The following is a 21582-nucleotide window of genomic DNA, read 5'->3' on the forward strand; positions in this document are numbered from 1 at the left end:
AGAGGCTATAATACTTGGTATTGCCCAATTCATTGGCATACTCAATCCCTTTGATTGTGCAAATCATCATGCACAACTATAGTCACAACTGATAGCAATCTAATCCTCTAACACCTGTCCCTGCTGAACTGAACATGCACTGACATGCAACTGAGTTAACTGATGTATTCTATAGTTGCATTATGAGTTAATAATTAGTTTAACAACTCATCATTAGTCTATTTGCAGTTAGACTAATTACAACTAGTTTAACCAAGTCAAACTGAACACAACTTCATTAACTCTACAATCAACTCCACCAAACTGAACTGATTGAGTTCTAACTGAAGTCATGCATGCAACAACTCAACTGATCGAAAAAAGAAAGCATACTTCCTTCTGACAGTTGCATGTGCCACATCTGTAGCTCAAACTGAAGTGCTCCAAGAGAATAAGATCAAGTTTATAGTCCAAATATTATTATGAGACAATAATATTTGACTTTTCTATTTTTGACAGCCAGTCTAAAAATAGACTTTGATCACTCCTGCTGTGATCACTCCTGCTATGATCACTCCTGCTGTGATCACTCCTGCTGTGGTCACTCCTGCTTTGATCACTCCTGCTGTGGTCACTCCTGTTGTGATCCAAAAATAGACCTTGCGCCATAATTTGCCTGCGGGCCCACTTAGTGAAGGCGACTCTTTTCACTAAGCTCCATCATCTTGTTGCATTCTCAACAAGCATTTCTTGTTGCACACTTTTCAACAAGAACAACTAGGTAACAAACGAGAAAACGTGGGCAGAGTTACCCATCCACCAGTCAGGGGTTCCAGAACCAGGTGCGAGCAGAGCGCCATTACAAATTCGGCACAGTTGCAGGTGAGGCACCATAAACCCTCACTGCGAGCGGAGCAAAAACCAAACAACAAAAGTGACAAATGAATGTGGAGGGAGGAGTGTAATCGAGGCGCAAAGGGAGAAGACCGAGGTGAGGACAGGTGTCCCCCTCGCCCACCAACGTACCAGTAATTAATTACATCCATTAAATCCAAAGACGAAAATATATGTGCCAACTGATTGTTTATATTAAACCGTGATTGTTGACCTAATCCTAATCTTAATCATCGGTTAATTATTGTTAAATTGCCGGTTAAAGGGCTGGTCCCATCATATTGTGGTATCAGAGAAGGACTTGGAGTTTTCTTGGAAAAATGGAATTTGGAAGACGAGGACATGGAAGAGGTGCTCGGAGAGTAGTGGAGGAAGGATTGTGGAGGAAATTAGGATCCTTACTGCTCATTTGGAGGCAGTTGAAGCAGGAAGGAGAAGGGATCCGGAGGTAGGAGATGACAGTGAAGAAGAAGCTATAGTTGCAACAGATGGATCAGACAAAGAAGGACCAGAAATTAGATTGTTGAGGTCGGTCCTATTGGCTAGCAACAAGCTTAAGCCAATGATTCCAAATTACGATGGCATCTTGTCCACAGAAGTTCTGTTGGATTGGATCAACGAATTGGACAAATATTTTGAGTGTGAAGAGGTCAGCGAAGATCAGAGAGTTAAGTTCACTGCAACAAAGCTGAAAGGACACGCAGCCTTGTGGTGGGACAGTGTCCAAGCGGAAAGAAGAAGGATGAATAAGTTGCCAATAAAGAAATGGCCAAGAATGGTGGCCAAGTTTAAGGGTAGATTTTTGCCCAAAGATTACCATATTGCACTGTATCAGCAAGTGCAAAATTTGAGGCAAAAAGGGATGACAGTGAGAGAATATATTGAAGAATTCTACTGAGTAAATTTAAGAGCTGGTTACACGGAGGACACCCTAAAAAAAACAACAAGGTATGTAAATGGTTTGAGATTGGAAATATTAGATGAGATACACATTCTTTCCCCAAAAAACATAGAGGAAACCTACCAGAGTGCCATGAAGGCAGAGGAGAAGATCACCAGAAAAAAAAATGCTAGGAGAGGACGGGGAACCGGCAGAGGAAGAGGACAGTCCTATGGCAGAGGATGAATTGCCAATAATAGTGAAGAGGGTAGCAGTTCCAAGACTTCAGGGACAGTAGAAAAAGGAGACAGCACTAGAGGCGGAAGGCCATATCAGAGATGAAGAGGAAATGACCGAGGCAAAGGAGATGCCTATCAGTGCTAAAGGTGCCACAAGTGGGGGCACAGGTCTTTTGAGTGTCCTGAAGCAGAACAAGCTAGTCAAAGAGGAGCGTATGTTGCACAGCCAGAGGAAGCAGAGGCACCACCCCAGGAAGCAGAAAATGTGCCGGAAACAGGGGAAGCCTTAGTTCTGAATAAAGTGTTGTTGAAACTAGCCAAGGAGACAACTGAACAAACTCAAAGGAAGGCATTATTCCGGACAGTTTGTAAGTCGCACAGAAAATGCTGCAAGTTGATTATCGACAGTGGGAGAATGGATAATCTGGTTGCCACAGAGATGGTAGAGAAGTTGGGTTTGAAGTAGCTGAAGCACCCCACTCCCTACAAGGTATCATGGTTGCAGAAAGGCCATCAGCTGTTGGTTGACGAACAGTGTGAAGTTGAGTTCCATATTGGCAGGTATAAGGACAAGGTTGTTTGTGATATTATGCCAATGGACGTATGTCATATACTGCTAGGAAGGCCATGGCAGTATGACCGGAAGGTAGTGCATGATGGGAAGACAAAATATTACAAGTTTGTCAAAGATGGGATTAAACACACACTTGTGCCCATCAAGGAGGAGGAAGTAGCAGAAACAAGCAGGACGAAAGTGTTACTAATGGGTGGAAAACAATTTTTGAAGCAGATTGAAGATAGTGAAGTGAACTATGTTGTTGTGAGAAGGGAAAAAATAGTACTGTTGCACACAGAAATGTCTGATTTACTTGCAGAAATTCAGAAAATGCTGTAGGAATTCAGCGATATCATAGTGGACGATTTACCAGATAAATTGCCTCCTAAGAGAAGTATCAGTCATCATATTGACTTTATACCTGGAGCAAGTCTACCGAATAAGTGTTACACTAAAATTTGTCACCATGACTATCTACAATTAGTATGGCTCTATCAACTGTCATACTATCCTCCTTGGCAATTCTCATACCTCTGCTCCTCATGTCAAACTCCAAGAAAGAGAGAAAGTCCTTAATAAGTCAAATAACTCTGGGTACGCAGTTTCTCTTAGCCTTACCTGCGTGTACGCACCCCAAGTTCACAATACCTGCGTACTTGTACGCTCTGTCTGTAAAAGGGTGGGTGCGTACTCCTGTAAAGGTCAAAAGGCGCAAGTTTCACTTCAAAAAAGTTACTTGTGGTCATTTCTAGAGCATTCTAGAAGATGGTTTGACGTGGATTGAGCGCCTCCAGATGGTTCATGCATCCCAATGAAAGAGGAACTTATCCCATGAAGAGGGGAGCTATCCCATTGAAAGAGGGGCTTATCCCATTCATGGTGGACCTGATTAACTTCCTCCAAGGCACTATAAATACAGGCATTGGGCCAGAGGGAGGGGAGGTTGAAAGTTGAACATTCCTAAGGGTAGATGTTGCTGGAATTAGGACTCCCTTATAGAGCTTGAGAGGAGAGATTCCCATCCTTTCTTAGCTTCATTTGGAAGTGGGTGAGCTGATCAAAGTAAAGGAGAACTCTTGTTGGACCCTGGGAGGGACCTGCACAACACCAAGGTTCAGGTTGTAATGGTTTCTTTTGTTTCCACTTAATACAATTAAACTCATTTTTCTCAACAAGTTGTTTTACATGATTTGTTTCATATACTCCTTGGTCTGTATGATGAATATGTTTTATTTTATGAGTTATTCAGGTGCTATGTAATCGTTTGCTTGTTAGTGAATGCAGGTTTCGAAGAGAAGGAGGAGCTCATCCGGATCGGCGAGGCTGGACTACTACAAAGCGTTGGACTAAAGGTATGATATAAACACCTGATTACTTGTATTCTAAATGCATATTTAGGGAAAGGTAGTGTTTAATTGTCTTGTTTGTCACTAGAAAGCCTTAGCTTCTAGGGAGGTTGGTTTTGTCCGCAAAATTGACTCTTTTCGCATGACAATAAGGCAGCATACCGGATGAGCCCCAAAGATAACGAGGAAATCAGAAAACAGGTGCAGGAATTGCTGGATAAAGGGCTGATAAGGGAGAGTTTGAGACCCTGCGCAGTTCTGATAGTTCTCGCTCCCAAGAAAGGAGGAGAATGGCGAATGTGCACGGATTCGAGGGCCATCAATAAGATTACTATCAGGTACAGGTTTCCACTGCCGCAGATGGACGATATGATGGACTGCCTGAGTGGGGCAGCATACTTCTTGAAGATTGATATGAAGAGTGGTTATCATCGGATTCAAATCAGGTAAGGGGATGAGTGGAAGACAGCCTTCAAGACCAATGAAGGGTTGTATGAGTGGCTAGTAATGCCATTTAGATTAAGTAATGGTCCTAGTACCTTTATGCAACTGATGAACGAAATGCTGAAAGATTTCATTAGAAAGTTTGTGATAGTGTATCTTGATGATATATTAATTTTCAGCAAGACTAAGGAGGAACACTTTCGACATGTTCGAAGTGTGATGGAAAAATTGCAACAGAATAAGCTGATGATAAATCTTAAAAAATGTACTTTTCTTCAAAGATAATTGGTTTATCTAGGTTTTGTGATTGCAGAGAACGAGTTGAAGATGGACCCAAAGAAGATTGTAGCAATCATTAACTAGCCATCCCCAAAAAGTCTGTTTGAGGTACGTAGTTTTCATGGGTTGGCAAGTTTTTATCGCAAATTTATAAGGAATTTCAGTGAGATCTACGCACCTATGTTGGATACTATAAAAAAGGCAAGTCAGCCTTTTCGTTGGACCGAGGTAGTAGAGAAAAGCTTTCAGCTACTGAAGAAGAAGATTACAGAAAGACCAATCCTGAGATTGCCAGATTTTAACAAGATTTTTCAGGTTTGCTGTGATGCAAGCAATATGGCCATTGGAGCTATACTTAGCCAGGAAGACAAACCTGTTGCGTTTTTCAGCGAGAAGTTGAATGAGAGTAGGTAGAAGTATTCATCTTATGACAAAGAATTCTATGCTGTCGTCTAAGCACTGAAGCATTGGAGACACTATCTGCTAGGGAGTGAGTTTGTTTTATTTTCTGATAATTCTGTGCTGCAATACGTGATGCAACAGCATAAGCTGAATCACAAGCATGCTAAGTGGGTCGAATATTTATAGAGTTTCACCTTTGTGTTGAAACACATTAGCGGGTAGGCCAACAAGGTGGTAGATGCGTTGAGCAGAAGAGCCTTGCTCTTGCAGGAGAGTACGATACAAGTGTTGGGCTTTGAGCATTTGAAAGACTTGTATCAGACCGATGCGGATTTCAAAGAGGCTTATGAAGCCTGTCAGAATCCTTTGCTGAGAAACAATAGTCCATGGTTGGACTATAATTTACAGGAGAAGCTATTGTTTAAAGGGGGACAATTATGCATTCCCGATTGTTCGATGAGAGAGAATATCATTCGAGAGAAGCACAGTGGAGGTCTAGCTGAGCATTTCGGCATAGACAAAACATTAGATCAGCTCAGCCATTTTTATTATTGGCCAAGAATGTGAAGGGATGTGCAGGATACGGGACTCTACACACCATTGCCTGTTCCAGGTAGACCATGGGACTCAGTCAGTTTGGACATTGTCTTGGGTCTACCAAGGATGCAGCGGGGTTATGATTCTGTGATGGTAGTAGTAGACTGGTTCTCGAAAATGGCACATTTCATCCCTTGTAAAAAACCAGCAATGCCACTCACGTGGCCCACTTATTTTTCACAAAGATCGTCAGGCTACATGGCCTGCCTAAGTCCATTATTTCTGACAGGGATGTGAAATTTACAGGGCACTTTTGGCACACCTTGTGGAAAAAGATGGACACACAATTAAGTTTCAGCTCTGCTTATCACCCGCAGACCGATGGGCAAACAGAGGTGGTAAACAGGAGCTTAGGGAACCTGCTACGAAGTTTGATTGGGTAAAATTCATGAATGTGGGATCGTGTACTTGCCCGGGAGGAGTTCGCTTACAATGACTCACCTAATCGTAGCATAAGGCACAGTCCTTTTCAGATCTTATATGGCATGCATCCTCGCGGAGAGCATGAATTACAAGATCTAGGACAGCAGGAAAGACGGAGTGCTAATGGGGAAGATTTCGCCAAAGAAATGAATGACCTACACGAGCAGGTAAAGATGAAGTTGCAGGACAACAGTCAAAAGTATAAGCAACAGGCAGATCTGAAACGACGAGAGGTACAGTTTAATGTGGGGGATGAAGTCCTTGCGCATTTGCATAAGGAACATTTTCCTAGGGGTGCATACAACAAACTGAAGTACAAGAAGATTGGCCCTTGCAAAATTCTCCAAAAATTTTCAGCCAATGCTTATGAATTACAACTGCCACCAAGAATAGGCATCTCGCCCATCTTCAATGTGGCAGACTTGTTTCCATATACTGTCAGTCCTGAGGAAGACAGTACAGCACGGCCTACATGGGACACACAGGAAGGGAGTGAGACTTGGATGAGACAAATGCCTTCAGCTCAGCCCCTTGAGATCGAGAGGATCCTTGACACTCAGGTGGCCAAGCGAACTCGACAGAAGGAATACCTACAGTATCTGGTCAAGTGGAAGAACCGTCCCATTGAGGAAAGTTCATGGCTTGACGCCAGACAAATACAACAGGCAGGCTATTTGGTCGAGAAGCTCATGGACCGGAGTCATGAATTTTTCTTAACCCGAGAGCCTGATGCAGGAGCATCCAGTTGAGAGTGCCATGACCAGATGTTTGGTCTCAGATAAGGAGGACAAGTTCATTGTCATTTGGTTTCATTTATGTTTGTTGGTCAAAACAGTGTTTAGGAACTTGTTTTTATTTCATTATTAGTTAAGGGACATTTAGGAACAACACAGTTAGATAAAGGTGGTTACAGCCACACTGTTTGTTTTCTTTTGTTTATTTTACAGTTGTTTTCTTTTAAAAAAAATATCATATATGTATTCCACAGAGCAAGAAAACTCAAACAGCAAAATGGTTATCAACCGTGTAACTGAAGAAACAACTGCAAACAGTTTGAGTAACTGTATCGTAACAATACAAAATCAAATGTACCACATTTTGAAAAAGGGTTCGATATACCAGCACAGAAAGATAATATAGAGATAGACAATTTACAAAAACATGAGCATCTAAATCCATCTGTGATAAATAAACTGCTGGTTTATTTTTCTTCTAATTATTATCTGTAACAATCAGAAAATGCTAGGTGTTTCTCTATTTCCATGAATCTTCCATAACAGATAGATGTATAGTATTTAAATCCAAATGACGAGAACAGGAATAATTGCATTGAAAAAAGAATCGAGCACGCAGTCCCAGTAAAAGCATAACTTCGAGACAGTGAAGCAAAACAACATATCCAACACTGTAAAACGCATTCACAATAGAGGTAACCCATTGATACCTGAACCTTTCTTTTTCTTCATAAATATTATCACAACAGGCATACAAAAAATATGGTTGCGAAGTCTTTAGGACCAACGATAGAAAAATAGGATGATTTCCCCTTCCGGAATAACGAACAGCGGAGCTAGGGTTTGAAACCCTGATTGATTACAATTTGCCAAAACTAATAAATTACATATAGAAGCTCGAAGGCCATTCAAATACGAAATAGCAACCAGAGGAGCCAAAGCTTTCATTTCCTGAACCACAAAAAGAAGTAGACAAGAAAAAGGACTACAACAGAGAACGACCCTACCGAGTTACGTTGGCTGAGGTCCAAACAGTGACTCAATCTAAAACCAACCCCAACCTGCACAGTAAAACAAAACAGAGTTAGAGCATGCATTTCAAAACCGTGAGAACAAATGAAAGCAGTGAAGGTAAGGTCCATTATTACCTTACCAGGAAAATAGACAGCATCGGCAGGAGGATTCCGCAACTGGGTCGCACCCACTAGAGGGAGCCCTGCTCACAAGGAGCGGCTACCCTTAGTCCCAAAGAAAAACTGAGAAAATCGACTATAGCAAGGAATGGTAGAACTTACCTTGCACGAGTCCGGTGGCGCCAAATGCAGGGGTCCGTGGCGACCACAACCTGGAAGACCACAGAGCATCAACAAGTAAATTAACCAGTGAAGAAACCAAGTTGAAAATCAGAGACCCGACCAGAGCAATCCATATAAAGAAAGTCAAGGGAACATTCGAAACGGCAGAGGAGTCATAGACCAACAGAGAACTGAAGCAAACCCTCTTACAAGCCGACAAGAATGCTGCTATAACGCCTAGGTGAGAACAACCAGGGAACAAATGAGAAAACGCGGGCGGAGTTACCCATCAACTAGGCAGGGGTTCCAGAACCAGGTGCGAGCAGAGCGCCATTACAAATTCGGCACAGTTGTAGGTGAGGCACCTAAAACCCTCACTGTGAGTGGAGCAAAAACCAAACAACAAAAGTGACAAGTGAATGCAGAGGGAGGAGTGTAATCGAGGTGCGAAGGGAGAAGACCGAGGTGAGGACAGGTGTCCCCCTCACCCACCAATGTACCAGTAATTAATTACATAAATTAAATCCAAAGACGAAAATATCTGTGCCAATTGATTGTTTATATTAAACCGTGATTGTTGACCTGATCCTAATCTTAATCATCGGTTAATTATTGTTAAATCGCCGGTTAGAGGGCTGTTCCCATCACTACACATACAATCAACGCAAGCCAAAGATCTACGACATCTATGTAGAATTTTCCAATTACTCTATTCAATGGATCAACAAAACATTGAAATATATGAATGTAAACGTAACATAACAAAAATAGGAAAACAGTATACTCTTTGTATTAATATGAAAAGGAGAGAGTTTAGAACTAAGAATAGAAGTTGATCTTGTAGATATCTCTCCAAGTTAACTTCTCCTTCCTTGTCACAAAGCACACCTCAATGTCACCCAAATGCATAAAGATGACGACTCTCTTAGATGCAAGGCAGCAACATGAGGGTATGATTAGTCTCCAAAAGCCAATCCTGATGTTGTAGATGGCTGTAGATTTATAGGAGAGTGTGGTAGTTTAGGAATTCTTATCCATTTACCAATATAGGTTGTAGATCCACTCTTGATGGGAGGATAAGCTCAAGGGATAAGAGGTGAAATCTCCAAGGTAGGATCAGATAGGATTCAAAGTTCTTATCCAAGGTAAATGGTTGAAACAACTCTTAAAAGCTTCTGGAAGAGGAAGCTTCAAGAATCTTTTTATTTTTTCTGAATTTCTAGAATCAACACACCCCCAACAAGGGACAACCTGCTATTGATTAGCGCTAGTGCAGAACTGGGCAACCTGCTGTTGAACGCGGGCCCCTAAAGGGTCAGGGTGCACTGGGCCTTAAAAACATTGAAATGTTGCAGTTAGACCCAGAAACTCAGGGATTTGGGAAATTCATGCTTAGGGCTTTGTGTATGGATGATGACAAGGTGTTCATGGATGTTGATTGATCCAGTTTGTAGGCCTATTGACCAGATGCGACAAAATGGCCTATAACACTCTTCACACGGTCCCAACTATTTGGAATTGTCGTTCTCGACGGGTTTTAAGGCTTTGTTGGCCTTTTGTTTATTCCTGTTGCGAAAAGAAAAGACAAGGGAAATGCAACAATTATCGTAAATATATACAATGCCATATATACAATGAGAATGCAACTACTATTTAATCTATACAATTGTACATATATATAAAAGGATAATGGTGACCAGAAACTTACATAACTAGAATTAATGTAAAAGAATAATTTTGTTCCTTGAAAGGACACTGGCTTTCTTGCTTAGTCTTTAAGAAGATTAAAATCTAAACACATAAGGAGCTAAACTATGACTAATCTAAATGTGATCCAATAACCATGAGTAAATAGTTGCTGAATCACAAGCAAACTGGAATAAAATGATCTAAATTGGTTCAACTTATGTGTGTACGTGAATGATGCAAATATAGATTTAATCTATATTCAAAACCATTGAAACTCTTACATATGAATCAAATGTAAATCATGATCACTCCAAAACACATTGTAAACCTGCATAAACTATCAGATTATGAAATGATGAAAACCTTAACAAAACAATTGCACAAGACTCTCATCATAAAGTTTTAAAGGATGATTGAAGCAAAGTTACAAACTACCATAAAACTTACCAAAAAACCATAGCGAGTAAATATGTAAATGGTTATATTCTTTGTAGAGAAAATTCATACAAAGTTGAAGTTAGTCTTTAAAATTCACTCATTACAACTTCCTCACAAATGTTGATCTATCAATTGTTGGAAGCATCTCTATTCCTATTCGTCTTGAAAAACTAAGTTTACGAAGAAAAATAAGAATACAAAGAGGAATCAATGTCATTCTCTCCTTGACAGGAGCCTCCCCCTTTTAGTTTACATCTATGATCATTTTTATAAGCATAAAAAAGAATTATCTTCCTCCTTTGAGTCTGTTTTTCCTCCATCTCCTTAGGATCCAAATCTTCCTTTTTACCTGCCATCCAAATCTCCTTAGGATGCAAATCTTCCTTTTTACCTGCCATCCAAATCACGGAATAAGAATCATTTTTTTTTAAATTAAATATCAAAATAAAATCAAATTTTGGAAACTAATGTAAGCCTATCTTAATATTTAAAATAAAATAAAAAACCTTTAAATTAAAACAAATCAAACAAAAAAAATAAATATATATATATATATATAAACTATTTATTATTATTATTAATATTATATATATTAAATTTGTTTTATTTAAAATTAAATATAACAAACAATATAGAAATAATAACACAAATAACAAATTTACACTCAACTAAATGTTTTATTTAGAACCTATAACAAAACTGAAAAATAAAAATATTTTATCTGAAAACCAATGAAACTGAATTTGTTTTGTAACAGGCCGCACGTCGAAAATGACTTCCAAAGAACCAAGGGGACATCTCAATGAGTGCATCGGATAACGAAGATTCTGGGGATTGGGCTAATTGGGATTGTTTCCGAAAAAACCCATGTTCTAGATTTTGAAAATTCATCCTGGTTTGGTCAGGATTTGGGATGGAAGTCGGTCATTTTTTGCAATTTCGCGCCTCTGTTTTTCTTGCTACAAACGAACTCACTCAATAAAAAACGATTTTCCATCAAACAATGCAGACAATTAAGAATAAAATCAACCAAAATCTAATGACACATGAAGCATATGATCAGATCAATGAGAAAAAACAGTTTTAATTTTCCCTTTTAGCATTTGCAGGTTTTGGAACAATATTAAAAACTTCGGTGGTTTTACTAGCAAAACGGTGGTTTTACTGGCAAAATGACACAATGATGCCACACAATCTGATTCCATAATTGCCCCAAACTCCGTTTCAATCACAAACCAAACCAAATGCTCAAAAATGACATATCTAATCTTAAAATCTCGAAGAAACAACAATTTGGGATTTTCTGGGCGTCACTCAGAAATTAGCTCCAAGATAACTGAGATTTTCTCCGAATTAACACAACAATCCGCCCAAATCCCATCCGTCAGCCTAATTGGGTTCTCTGGTAGAAAAAACCCACGTTTTAGATTTCTAAAATTCGCTCCCAATCGTCCGGAATCAGCCCCTGAAAATCGGGTGACGTTTTTTTTTAAACTCATTTTCTGCTTTTGTTGATTATTATTATTTTTCATTAATTCGCAGGTTTGGGGGATAAATCCTATATGGAACAGCCGAAAAAGTTTGAAGGTGTTTGTATATGGCAAAGGTTTGAATTGTGTTTGATGCATGGTGCATGATATTGCTCCCTTATGGTTTGACGCTTAATGTGTTGGTCGTTGGCTTTGTATGTCATTTGGTTTGGTATGATGGTCGTTGAGTGTCGGTATGCCTAAATAAAACCAATTTCTTTTTTTAATATTACATTTAATATAATATAAACAATAAAATAAAACTATAAAAATAATAAACAAAACAAATATTAAAAAATATAACAATTGTATTGAAAAATTATAATTTTAGTTTAGTGGGAAAAATATAATTTTAAGAAATTAAAACTAAAAGAGAATTTTATTTATTATTTTTTATTATTTTTAAATATACAATATATACATGTTTTTAATACTATATATAAAGATAAAGTTTATATATATATATATGTATATTTATAATAAAATGAGAATTATCAAAACAAGTTGAGACTAATCAAAGCCAAACCTCCAAAGATTAATTACTAATGATCGAACCATGATAGCAAGATATCACCAAAACTCCGAAGAGGAAAAAGTGTTACAATGACGCAGCTAATAAAATAAAATCCCTCAGATACCTTGAAGTCCATAATCCCACCAATAATACCTGTCCATTAAGCTCATTTCAGTCAAATTCAATCAATTGGAAGAAATCGTAAGAATTTCCAGGAGGGGCCCTTTATTTTTCTATAAAAAACAAAGCAGGGTAGATTGGCATGCTAACATATATATAGAAGCCATTATTGTCAAATAAGATAGCATAAACACAGAATTGCTTATATCCAACATGAACTAAATATTGAACAACACAGTCTAGATATTCACTAAAATTCATATATACACAAGATTTCATACCAATCATAAACATAGCAATGGACATCATAGTTCATGATTCAGATTCACAAATGTAATATACTTACCTATATGACTTAAACTAGTTAGCAACTGAAGCAGAGACATCCAATCTCCACTCAACCATAGGCCAGCTACATCACAAATTTCTTGCAACTAGCCACTCTTGAGTCAAATCCAATATCCGAGGAATGTTTTCTCACCAAATTCACACTAAAGGCTTGGTTAAACACTCAGAAGATGGAGTCCATTGTATAGGTGGTTTATCAACTTCTCTCATTCTATTTTATTAATAGTATATAATTAAATCATTACAAAACAAGTTTGGCAAGGTCGGCTTCCATTCCATGTGCATCTCTTAACCCTATTTATTCAAGTCCAATGAGATCTGTCCTACATAATTACTGATCTATCCTGATGATGAGCCATGGTGGATGGCTCGAAACATCGATACAAATAATCATGGATGCGAGAACTCCAGAAGAAAAAAACACACAAAGCATTAAGGTGGTTTATCAGTTTTACCTACAACAAGAAGTAGGGTGGCTTATCAATTATTCTTAGTAGTAAGCACCACAGTGACTAACTCTTTCCTCCGAGTTCATTCACATAGATTAACCCAAGGTTCAAATAGGGTATTCCTTAGTCGCAGGAGTTGGAAAACATTGTCTTTGTGGTCTATCACCTTTATTTTCATAACAAGCACCATGGGGATATGGTTTCCACTATCCAGGCAGTTTATCAGTTACTTAGCAAGCACCACAGTGACCTAGAATGCCATGTCTAGGTGGTTTATGAGCTATGCAACACGAAACATAGTGATTCATTCATCCACTGAGCCTCTCACTAACCACACAAACTTAGACAACAATAGAGTCCAGTGGCCTCACAAAACTCATAAGGATTTAACTCTTGCACATGGTTTTGTTTATAAGCTTAGATGTCACTTCGCCTTATGTTTCCAATCTCCAACTATGTCCACACACTCTAGCAATCAACAATACGTTCCCAACACCATTTTGTTGAGAATGCCAACACCAAAAACCCAGAGCGAGGGAGAGCTCACTCCCTTTAGCTGTGTCTTCCCATGTTCTTCCTAGCGTCTTGTCATGTGTCTAAGAGGTTGTAGACCAGTCTCCTCAATACATGAAGGGTACATGCACCATCCTCTACCTTTCTGCCCCAATCATATCTCATAACTTCAACTATCAAAAGGTGGCTCTCCCCATTCATGTCCCATAACTTAACAAAAATGATAAATTTATAATTAGAGAACATTCAATTTGGAAAAAATGTTTTAGTGAGGGTTCTACAAGCTATGCACACAAGTTACGAAGTTGAACCAATTAAAATTTGTTGGATTGTAAGCACAAACATGGGATATGAGCGTGAAAATTCTAGACTAACTACTACAAAATAAGAGAGAGGAGAGAATAAAATTACTAAGAAATAGTGATTAAGTATCCAAACAGGCAATTCAAATTACTCACGAAACTATGATATGATATTATCGTTGAACATGAATACAATAAATAGCTTCTCCAAGAAAGAAGAGCGATTTGAACTAGGTTGGGGTTTTCTTGTGCATGCACTTAGTTTATTTGTATAATAGATAGTAAATAAAAAATGGAGTGGGAGACACTAACTTAGAAAATTATATAATGATAGGATTAAGTAAAGGTAGTTGGAGTTAAAAATCATTTAGAATTGATGTAATAATCTTCACATGCATTAACCACCTTTACAAACTCCAAAAATAAAAGTCAATAGATAAGTTAGGTAGGTGAGTGGATAAAGTGGCTAGGTAAATTATCTCCAGAAATAAGAAAGGAAATTCATATTGGACCTTAAGGATAAGGAAATGCACAATATAGAGAGAAAAAACCATGTGATAGCCTAGTTAGTGCCCAACCATAGCCACATGTCTCCCTAGGTGTCAATCCTGCTAAAAATATACTTGCTAAAAATTATTGATGCAAATGTTAGGGAATGTCCAGTAGTCAATGAAAAGTGATCGAATGTGCCCCTAATGATGTACAGAAGAGGATCAAATGATGGCCTAAGTGAAGTCCTCATAAGGTCTCAATGAACTCTTGAATGCAATGTACCCAACAAAGGTTAGATTTTGAAAGAAGATCGTAGTCATATAATCTTTACCAAATTTTTTATTCTAGTCAATTTTTGAAAATGTAAGTTATCAAATTTTGAATTAATTTTGACAATTTAAATTATGAACTTCCATGTTTGAATATTATAATTTAGAACACTAAAAAAGAAAGTAAAAGCTATATGTCTTAAAAAGAAAAAGAAAAAGAAAAAGAACCAATTCAAAAATACAAACATGAAAATGTAAATTACTCTCAAGATAAAAATACAAACATGAAAATGTAAATTACTCTAAAGATAGATAGGGGATCAACTAAATATTTTACTAGAATTTAACAAGTGGAACTTTGTATTCAAAAGTGATTAATTACACTGAGTTAAAACTCTTATTCATTCTCATGTGAGTAGTTCAACTTCTAAATGACATTATTGCTAACTCATTCAAATTCAACTAATATAGAAACTTCATCAAGCTCAATATTATTACATCTAAATTTAAATAAAAACTCTTATTCATTCTCATGTGAGTAATTCAACGTCTAAATGACATGATTGCTAACTCATTCAAATTCAACTAATATAGAAACTTCATCAAGCTCAATATTATTACATCTAAATTTAAATAAAATTTGTGGTGTAATAAAAAGTTAAAAAATAAAATGAAGCTAGAATATTATAAGGAGGTGACCAACCTTATTTTGAGGTTCTTAAATATTATTACATTTAAATTTAAAGAAAATTTTGGAACAACTCTCTCAGGATCATAAATATATTTTAGTTTTCATTAGCACAAAGAAGTAAATCAACATTGCTAAAATATAAAGCAACTAGTCAACATTGCTAAAATATAAAGCAACTCTTGTGAGATACATAGTGAAACTTGGTGTTGAACAATTCCCAAAACATCATGGGATGTAAGAATATCTCATCTATACTAAGAGAGTTGAAGATAAAAGACAATTTCTTCTAAAATACCATACTTACATCAAAATTAAAACCCAATTTCAAGATATTTGTTATAATAATGGCATTCCTAACCTTCTAAACCATCAAAACTATGATAATCTTAAAATATTTTTCTTACTATTTTTTAATATAAAAATAATATTTCATAAAATTCTAAATTATCTTTATTTTTCAAAAATTCAATAAATCAACTACAATTTTACTAAATATTAATTTATCATAAATATCATCATAAATATTACAAATAATTTTAATCACTATATGAAACATTAAAAACAGCCATTAAAAAAAACTTGTTAATAAGATCATTGAACCATTAAGTCTTTTTATCACTGATATTACTCAAATGTTATCCTAGATTTATGTTTATATAAATTAATAAGATTGGGAAGGATTTTATTTTCTAATTGGCCAATCATGTTGAACGGACCAAAGAGACCATACAAAGCAACTTGAAGTTGACCTAAAAGATGGGCTTGGTGAGGGTGGAAAACATGGATAAAGACTTTGGAATGGAAAACATGGATAAAGACTTTGGAAAATATTTTGACAACTTCATCCACTTTGGCTTGACATTGAATTCCAAAGGGTGGAAAACATGGATAAAGACTTTGGAAAATATTTTGACAACTTCATCCACTTTGGCTTGACATTGAATTCCAAAGGGTGGAAAACATGGATAAAGACTTTGGAAAATATTTTGACAACTTCATCCACTTTGGCTTGACATTGAATTCCAAAGACACGACATTTTCGCATATGTTAATTGAGGAAAGAAAAACGAGTGCAATCTCAAACTCCCTAAGTCAAAGGAACATTCTCTTTAAAATTCACAATGCACAAGGGCTGTGATATGAGGTAAGAGCCATTCTCTTTTTTTTGGAAGAGAGTTCTGAAATAAATAAAAAACTCTAAAAATGTCTAGAATGATTACTTTTTTATAAACTTTTTACATCAAATTCAAACAAATGATAATAAAATTTGTCGCATAACACATTTCTTAAAACAATATCATAACTTCAACAACTCTATTCTAATCCTCTTTAAATATTTTGACTATAGCTTAGAAAAAAAACACTTTTACTTTGTCAGTTACATACATTATTGTTTAAAGATCTTATCGAAATTGTCATATTATTTTTTAATCAACATTTATTTTTTATTTGGAAAAATAGTACTATTGGCATGAAAAGTAACTCCCCTAGAAGTGCTACTTTGACAAATTCTTATAAAGATGATATGACACTGTCAGGCCCTTTATTTGATAGTCAACGAGCTGCACTCAATTTTCAAATTGTTGTAACGCCTTTCCATCATTCGTCAACGAGGTGCACTCAATTTTCAAATTTTTATTAAAAAAAGCAAGACTGGTACCAACTATTTCGAAAGGTTGAACTAAATTGATCCTTTCGGATCATGGTCAATCATGGTACATGTTAAAAGTTAAAAGGGATGACATCAAGGACTATGATGCTAAAAATGATACAGTGGAAAAATAGGTGCAGCCTGCAGGTTTGACAATTGTGGAGATCAGCGTCCCACACAGTCATCCCATCTAGAAGTTGAGGTTGTGGAGATCAGCGTCCCACACAGTCATCCCACCTAGAATTTGAGGTTAAGTGTAATGCATAGCAGAAGCATGACAGTTAAATAGGGTTAGATTGAACACTATTTTAGAAATATTTATGGTGGGCATGATATATTCCAGCTACAAATTCACAAATACAGAAATCATTCTCTTAAGTCTGGTATATCCAACAAAACAAATCAACTGATTCATAAAGAATAATAATAAGCAATGGGATTCAAGTGCCTTTCTTCCTGTTGGCAACGGTGGCATGAGAGTGATGAAGATGATATGCAGATTGTTGTTTCTTTTCTCTCCTGGAGAAGAAGCGAAAGAGACCACCACCGCCAATCCACCCGCCTCCTCCATAGCCAATGCACACAGACACATTCACCACCGGACTCACCTTCATTCCTTCAACTCCCATGGAGTTGTTAGCCTTGGCGAGCAATGATCCCTTGGCCATCCGCTTGCTTAGTGGGGAGTCCAAGCTGGCAGCCTTTGCGGCATTACTACTGCACCTCTCCAAGTTTCGAACCATGAATCTCCCGTTCCCACCAACCCTTCCAGTAGTCCGTTGACAGCTCTTACTCCCTCTCATTCTCGATGTTGGAATTCCAGGACTGCCCAATTTAACTCTGTCAGCAGTCCGTTTGACCTTTGTTTCTTCTTTGCCGTCTTCTAACTGAAATCTGGGCTTCAATTCACCAAGGCATCGTGGGTCAGGTTGGACTTTATTGCTTATTCTCCGTGCCTCTAAGGGTTTCGAATCTTCGACTAGGACTGGAACGTCAGTGTCTCTATGTTTAGAGGTTGCGGCCTTGTATTTATGTTCTGCTGTAGACTGAATTCTGGAACATGGTAAGGAGCAAAACAAACATCTTCCCTTCATTTCCAAGTCTGCGCTGCAACTCCTTGAAAATGGGCACAGGGATTTTGTGGGAGAAGTTTGCTGCTTTACATTATCACCCGATCCATCTCGATTATCTACTTCAGAGTTCTCTGCACGAGCATTTTCCTTGGTGCTTAACTTAAAAATGATATCCCTCCACTTATTAGGAGGTTTATGACATAAGGACTTGCAAGCAACATTTCCCCAACAGTTGCTCGCTATCTTTGAAGGAGGAGAGGAGATGGATCGAACCGGTGACCGACACCTTGAGATTTCAAGACTGAGATGATGAGCAATGGTTACAGGTTGGCCTTCAAGAGGACCGTGAATTAGAGGCAAAATTTTGCCATCCACGAACAATTCATCGGCAACAGGTAGCAGCGTTTCTCCTGTGCTTGTATTCCAACGACCATCGTCGTTGTTATTATTACTACTTATAACACAGAACTCAAAGTCTGTGTCATAACTAACATTTGCAGCATCTTCTCTTTTCCGTTTCTCCGGTGAAATCCCGTCCATCTGCGAGAGATTGAGGGAGAATGAAATTCTAGGGCTCTGTCTATCGTCACTTGTAGTGTCGGTCTGCGAGAGGTCGAGAGTAAATGACATGCGTGGGCTCTGCCAACCATTTCCAATCTCCAAGTAAGCTGCCATTGCGCGTTTAACTGACTACAATTCTTCAAACTCTGCTCGCCGGATCTGAATGAATCAGAGCAAGCATGTGTCAGCGACATTTTAACGGTAAAAACCTTTTTGGATAAAGCACCAAACCATTACAGATAGGCGTTGACAACCTTATATGGTGATTTTTTTTTGTCATATTACCTTGAAAAGCTCCTTAAATATTAAAATGCGGAGAGTTTAGAATTCACTAACAAATTCCTATCAGAGCCTTATGATCCAGTGACAAATTATTATCCCAATATGGGCAAATTAGATAAAGAAAATAAAAAGAAAAATTTCCAAAATAGGTAACAGATAAGCTAAGGCTTACCTGTAAAAATATTTGCGAATGTAAAATTAGATAAGAAAATAAAAACAGAAACCTTCCAAAATAGCTAACAAATAAGCTAAGGCTTACCAATATAAACACTGTAACATATTTGCTGATGTAAAAGACATTAGAGATAGGTATTAACTAACTGTTTGGGAGTTTTTGGTAGAAATCTGGTAAAAAAATTTTAAGTTATATTATCTTGAAAAACTTTTTGAGGATTAGAATGTGGAGAGTTTATAAGTTATAAACAAATTTTTATTTTATTATGATCAAATTAGATTGCAAATAAAGGAAATTTTTTTTTGAAATTTGTATTTTATTATCAGCAAATTAGATTGGAAAATAACGATGGAAAATTTCCAAAAATTTGTAACAAATAAGTTAAGAGTTGCACATATAAATATTGGAACAAATTTGCTAATATAAAAGACGCAGAAAGTATGATTCAAATTTTCATTTCGTCTTAATCATTCTACATTAAAATTTTTTTTGTCAGAATTTAACAAAACATTTTTATTTTTTGAAGTTACACAAAACTACATGTTCAACATATCCACTGTATCACCCCATATCCTGATACTATCAAGAGTTGAACCGATCATTTCAATACTTTAGAAAACTAGAACAAACTAAATTATGTAAACTTTACAAAACTTTTAGGAAATTTGAAAAGAAAATACCAAAAAAAAAAAAAAAAACCCTAAAAATACACTAGAATTTTAGGAAAACCCTAAAAAATTTCCTCAGAATCTTCCTCCGACATGAGTAAGAAAAACGGTACTGTTAGTGGTACTTCCTCTGGTTTCGAAGTTACAAGACCAGGGAAAGATTAGCAGCTACAGCAAGACTAAACCATGTTGAGGGTTTATCTCTGGAAAGCTCAAGCACACAAAACTATCGTATAATGTAAAAAAAAGAACAGATCAAAACGCTTAAAAAACGGCAGCGTTCAATGACAGTGCTAAAGAGGCTTCACTGAAAGTTGCGCGTTTCAAGCGTGTTGCTCTTTATTATTTTAATAATGAAAGGCACTAGAAATTAGAGTTTGCACACAAGAAAGCCGGAACGCCATGAAAACAAGTGCAAAATAGAAAATTTTCATAGAAAAGGGTCTCTGGGAGTCACTATTATGGAAATTTGTGCAGAAAAAATCATCCAGAATTGCGAATCAGTACCAAAATACGTACCAGGATGACATACTCGATTAGCTTTGAGATGCGTGAAATGCAGTTTGATGATTGACCTCAATATACATAAATATAAATAGGCAATATACCTGTTTCAAACAAAACGGTCAGGCAACGCTGCAATAATTTGCTACCCTCGATTTCTTCATACACGGCGTGATCCCATCTACCCTCTGTAACTTCTGTTCGCCCGTGTTCTGTTGGGAATCTAAACATTTATGTATGGCCTACTTACCAACCTGCGTGTCAGACATTTCGACGAAGTGCTCATTGCTCATCATCTGCATTCTGAAGCGCTCGGACGGACCTCTCGTGAGTACCCTTACTGTTTGTTTACTCAGAAGTCAGCATCTATGAGGGAATCCAAGGCCGTGGCCATGCATTGATTACTCCGGTTGCGCCAAGACTCGAATTTCACTGCAAATCTAATGTGATGTGATAGGGCAGTGCATTTCAACTCCCACAGAATTTTTTTCTCCTCGTGATCACTACATTTCACCAAAACTATTTTGACTCGCGGTGATTCTTATCTTACTGTTTCACGGGAAAAAACAGTGTATTCTGGTGAAGTATCCGTATGTCCGCAAGATATATGTTTCTTGTGCTTTTTTATTCCACGAGGCAGAGCATTTAGTTGGCAACGTTCAACTATTTATATTACAAAATCCAGAATCATCGAAATAATCTCAGTTTTGGAAAACTTTTCCAAGTATTTATTCTTATCCAAGTCATGTGCATGTGAAGCATCATCTAGTAGTTGCTTTAAAAATTTATATCGACTTCTACTTGTAAATTAAATGGGAAGATCTCTAAATAGCGAACGTCTAATTTCCTGACAATGAACCACACTGGTTGGTTCGAAACGCGTCGACAAAAGATTGGTTATGTGATTTGCCGAAGATTATCTAAAGAATGCAGTAATTTGAGAATTTGTCCACTATTTTGATGAGGATGTTTTATTGTGACTTTGAAATTGGTAGGAGTGTGTGTTTTAAAAAAAAAGTATGAATCTTTGCATCATGATGTTTTTGAAGAGGGTATGAATCTTTGTATCATGATGTTTTAGATGATGTTTTTGAAAGAGGGCACATGAATTTTTGAATATTGAAGAATTCAAAATAGTTTTAAAAGATTAAAAGGAAATGATGTATATTGATATAAAAATTATTCACAATTATAAATGATGTGGACAATTAAAATAAAACGAAGTGGTTATAGTAAGGACTAAAAG

General features: G+C 37.1%; 1 protein-coding gene across 1 annotated transcript; it reads right to left on the reverse strand.

Annotated features, from left to right (window-relative positions):
• Nucleotides 1–17512: 17512 nt before the first annotated feature.
• Nucleotides 17513–20729, reverse strand: LOC149173962 (uncharacterized). Its single transcript, XM_089422505.1, has 2 exons — nucleotides 20352–20729; nucleotides 17513–18866 (listed from the first exon to the last, which is right to left on the reverse strand). Exon 2 carries the CDS (start codon nucleotides 18819–18821, stop codon nucleotides 17514–17516), a length of 1308 nt encoding a protein of 435 aa, XP_089278631.1. The 5' UTR covers nucleotides 18822–18866; nucleotides 20352–20729; the 3' UTR covers nucleotide 17513.
• Nucleotides 20730–21582: the final 853 nt, after the last annotated feature.

The sequence above is a fragment of the Pinus tabuliformis genome, chromosome 4_1 (genome assembly GCF_031772625.1).
Source record: "Pinus tabuliformis cultivar Carrire ecotype Pingquan chromosome 4_1, CPIR1, whole genome shotgun sequence".
NCBI classification, from domain to species: Eukaryota; Viridiplantae; Streptophyta; class Pinopsida; order Pinales; family Pinaceae; genus Pinus; species Pinus tabuliformis.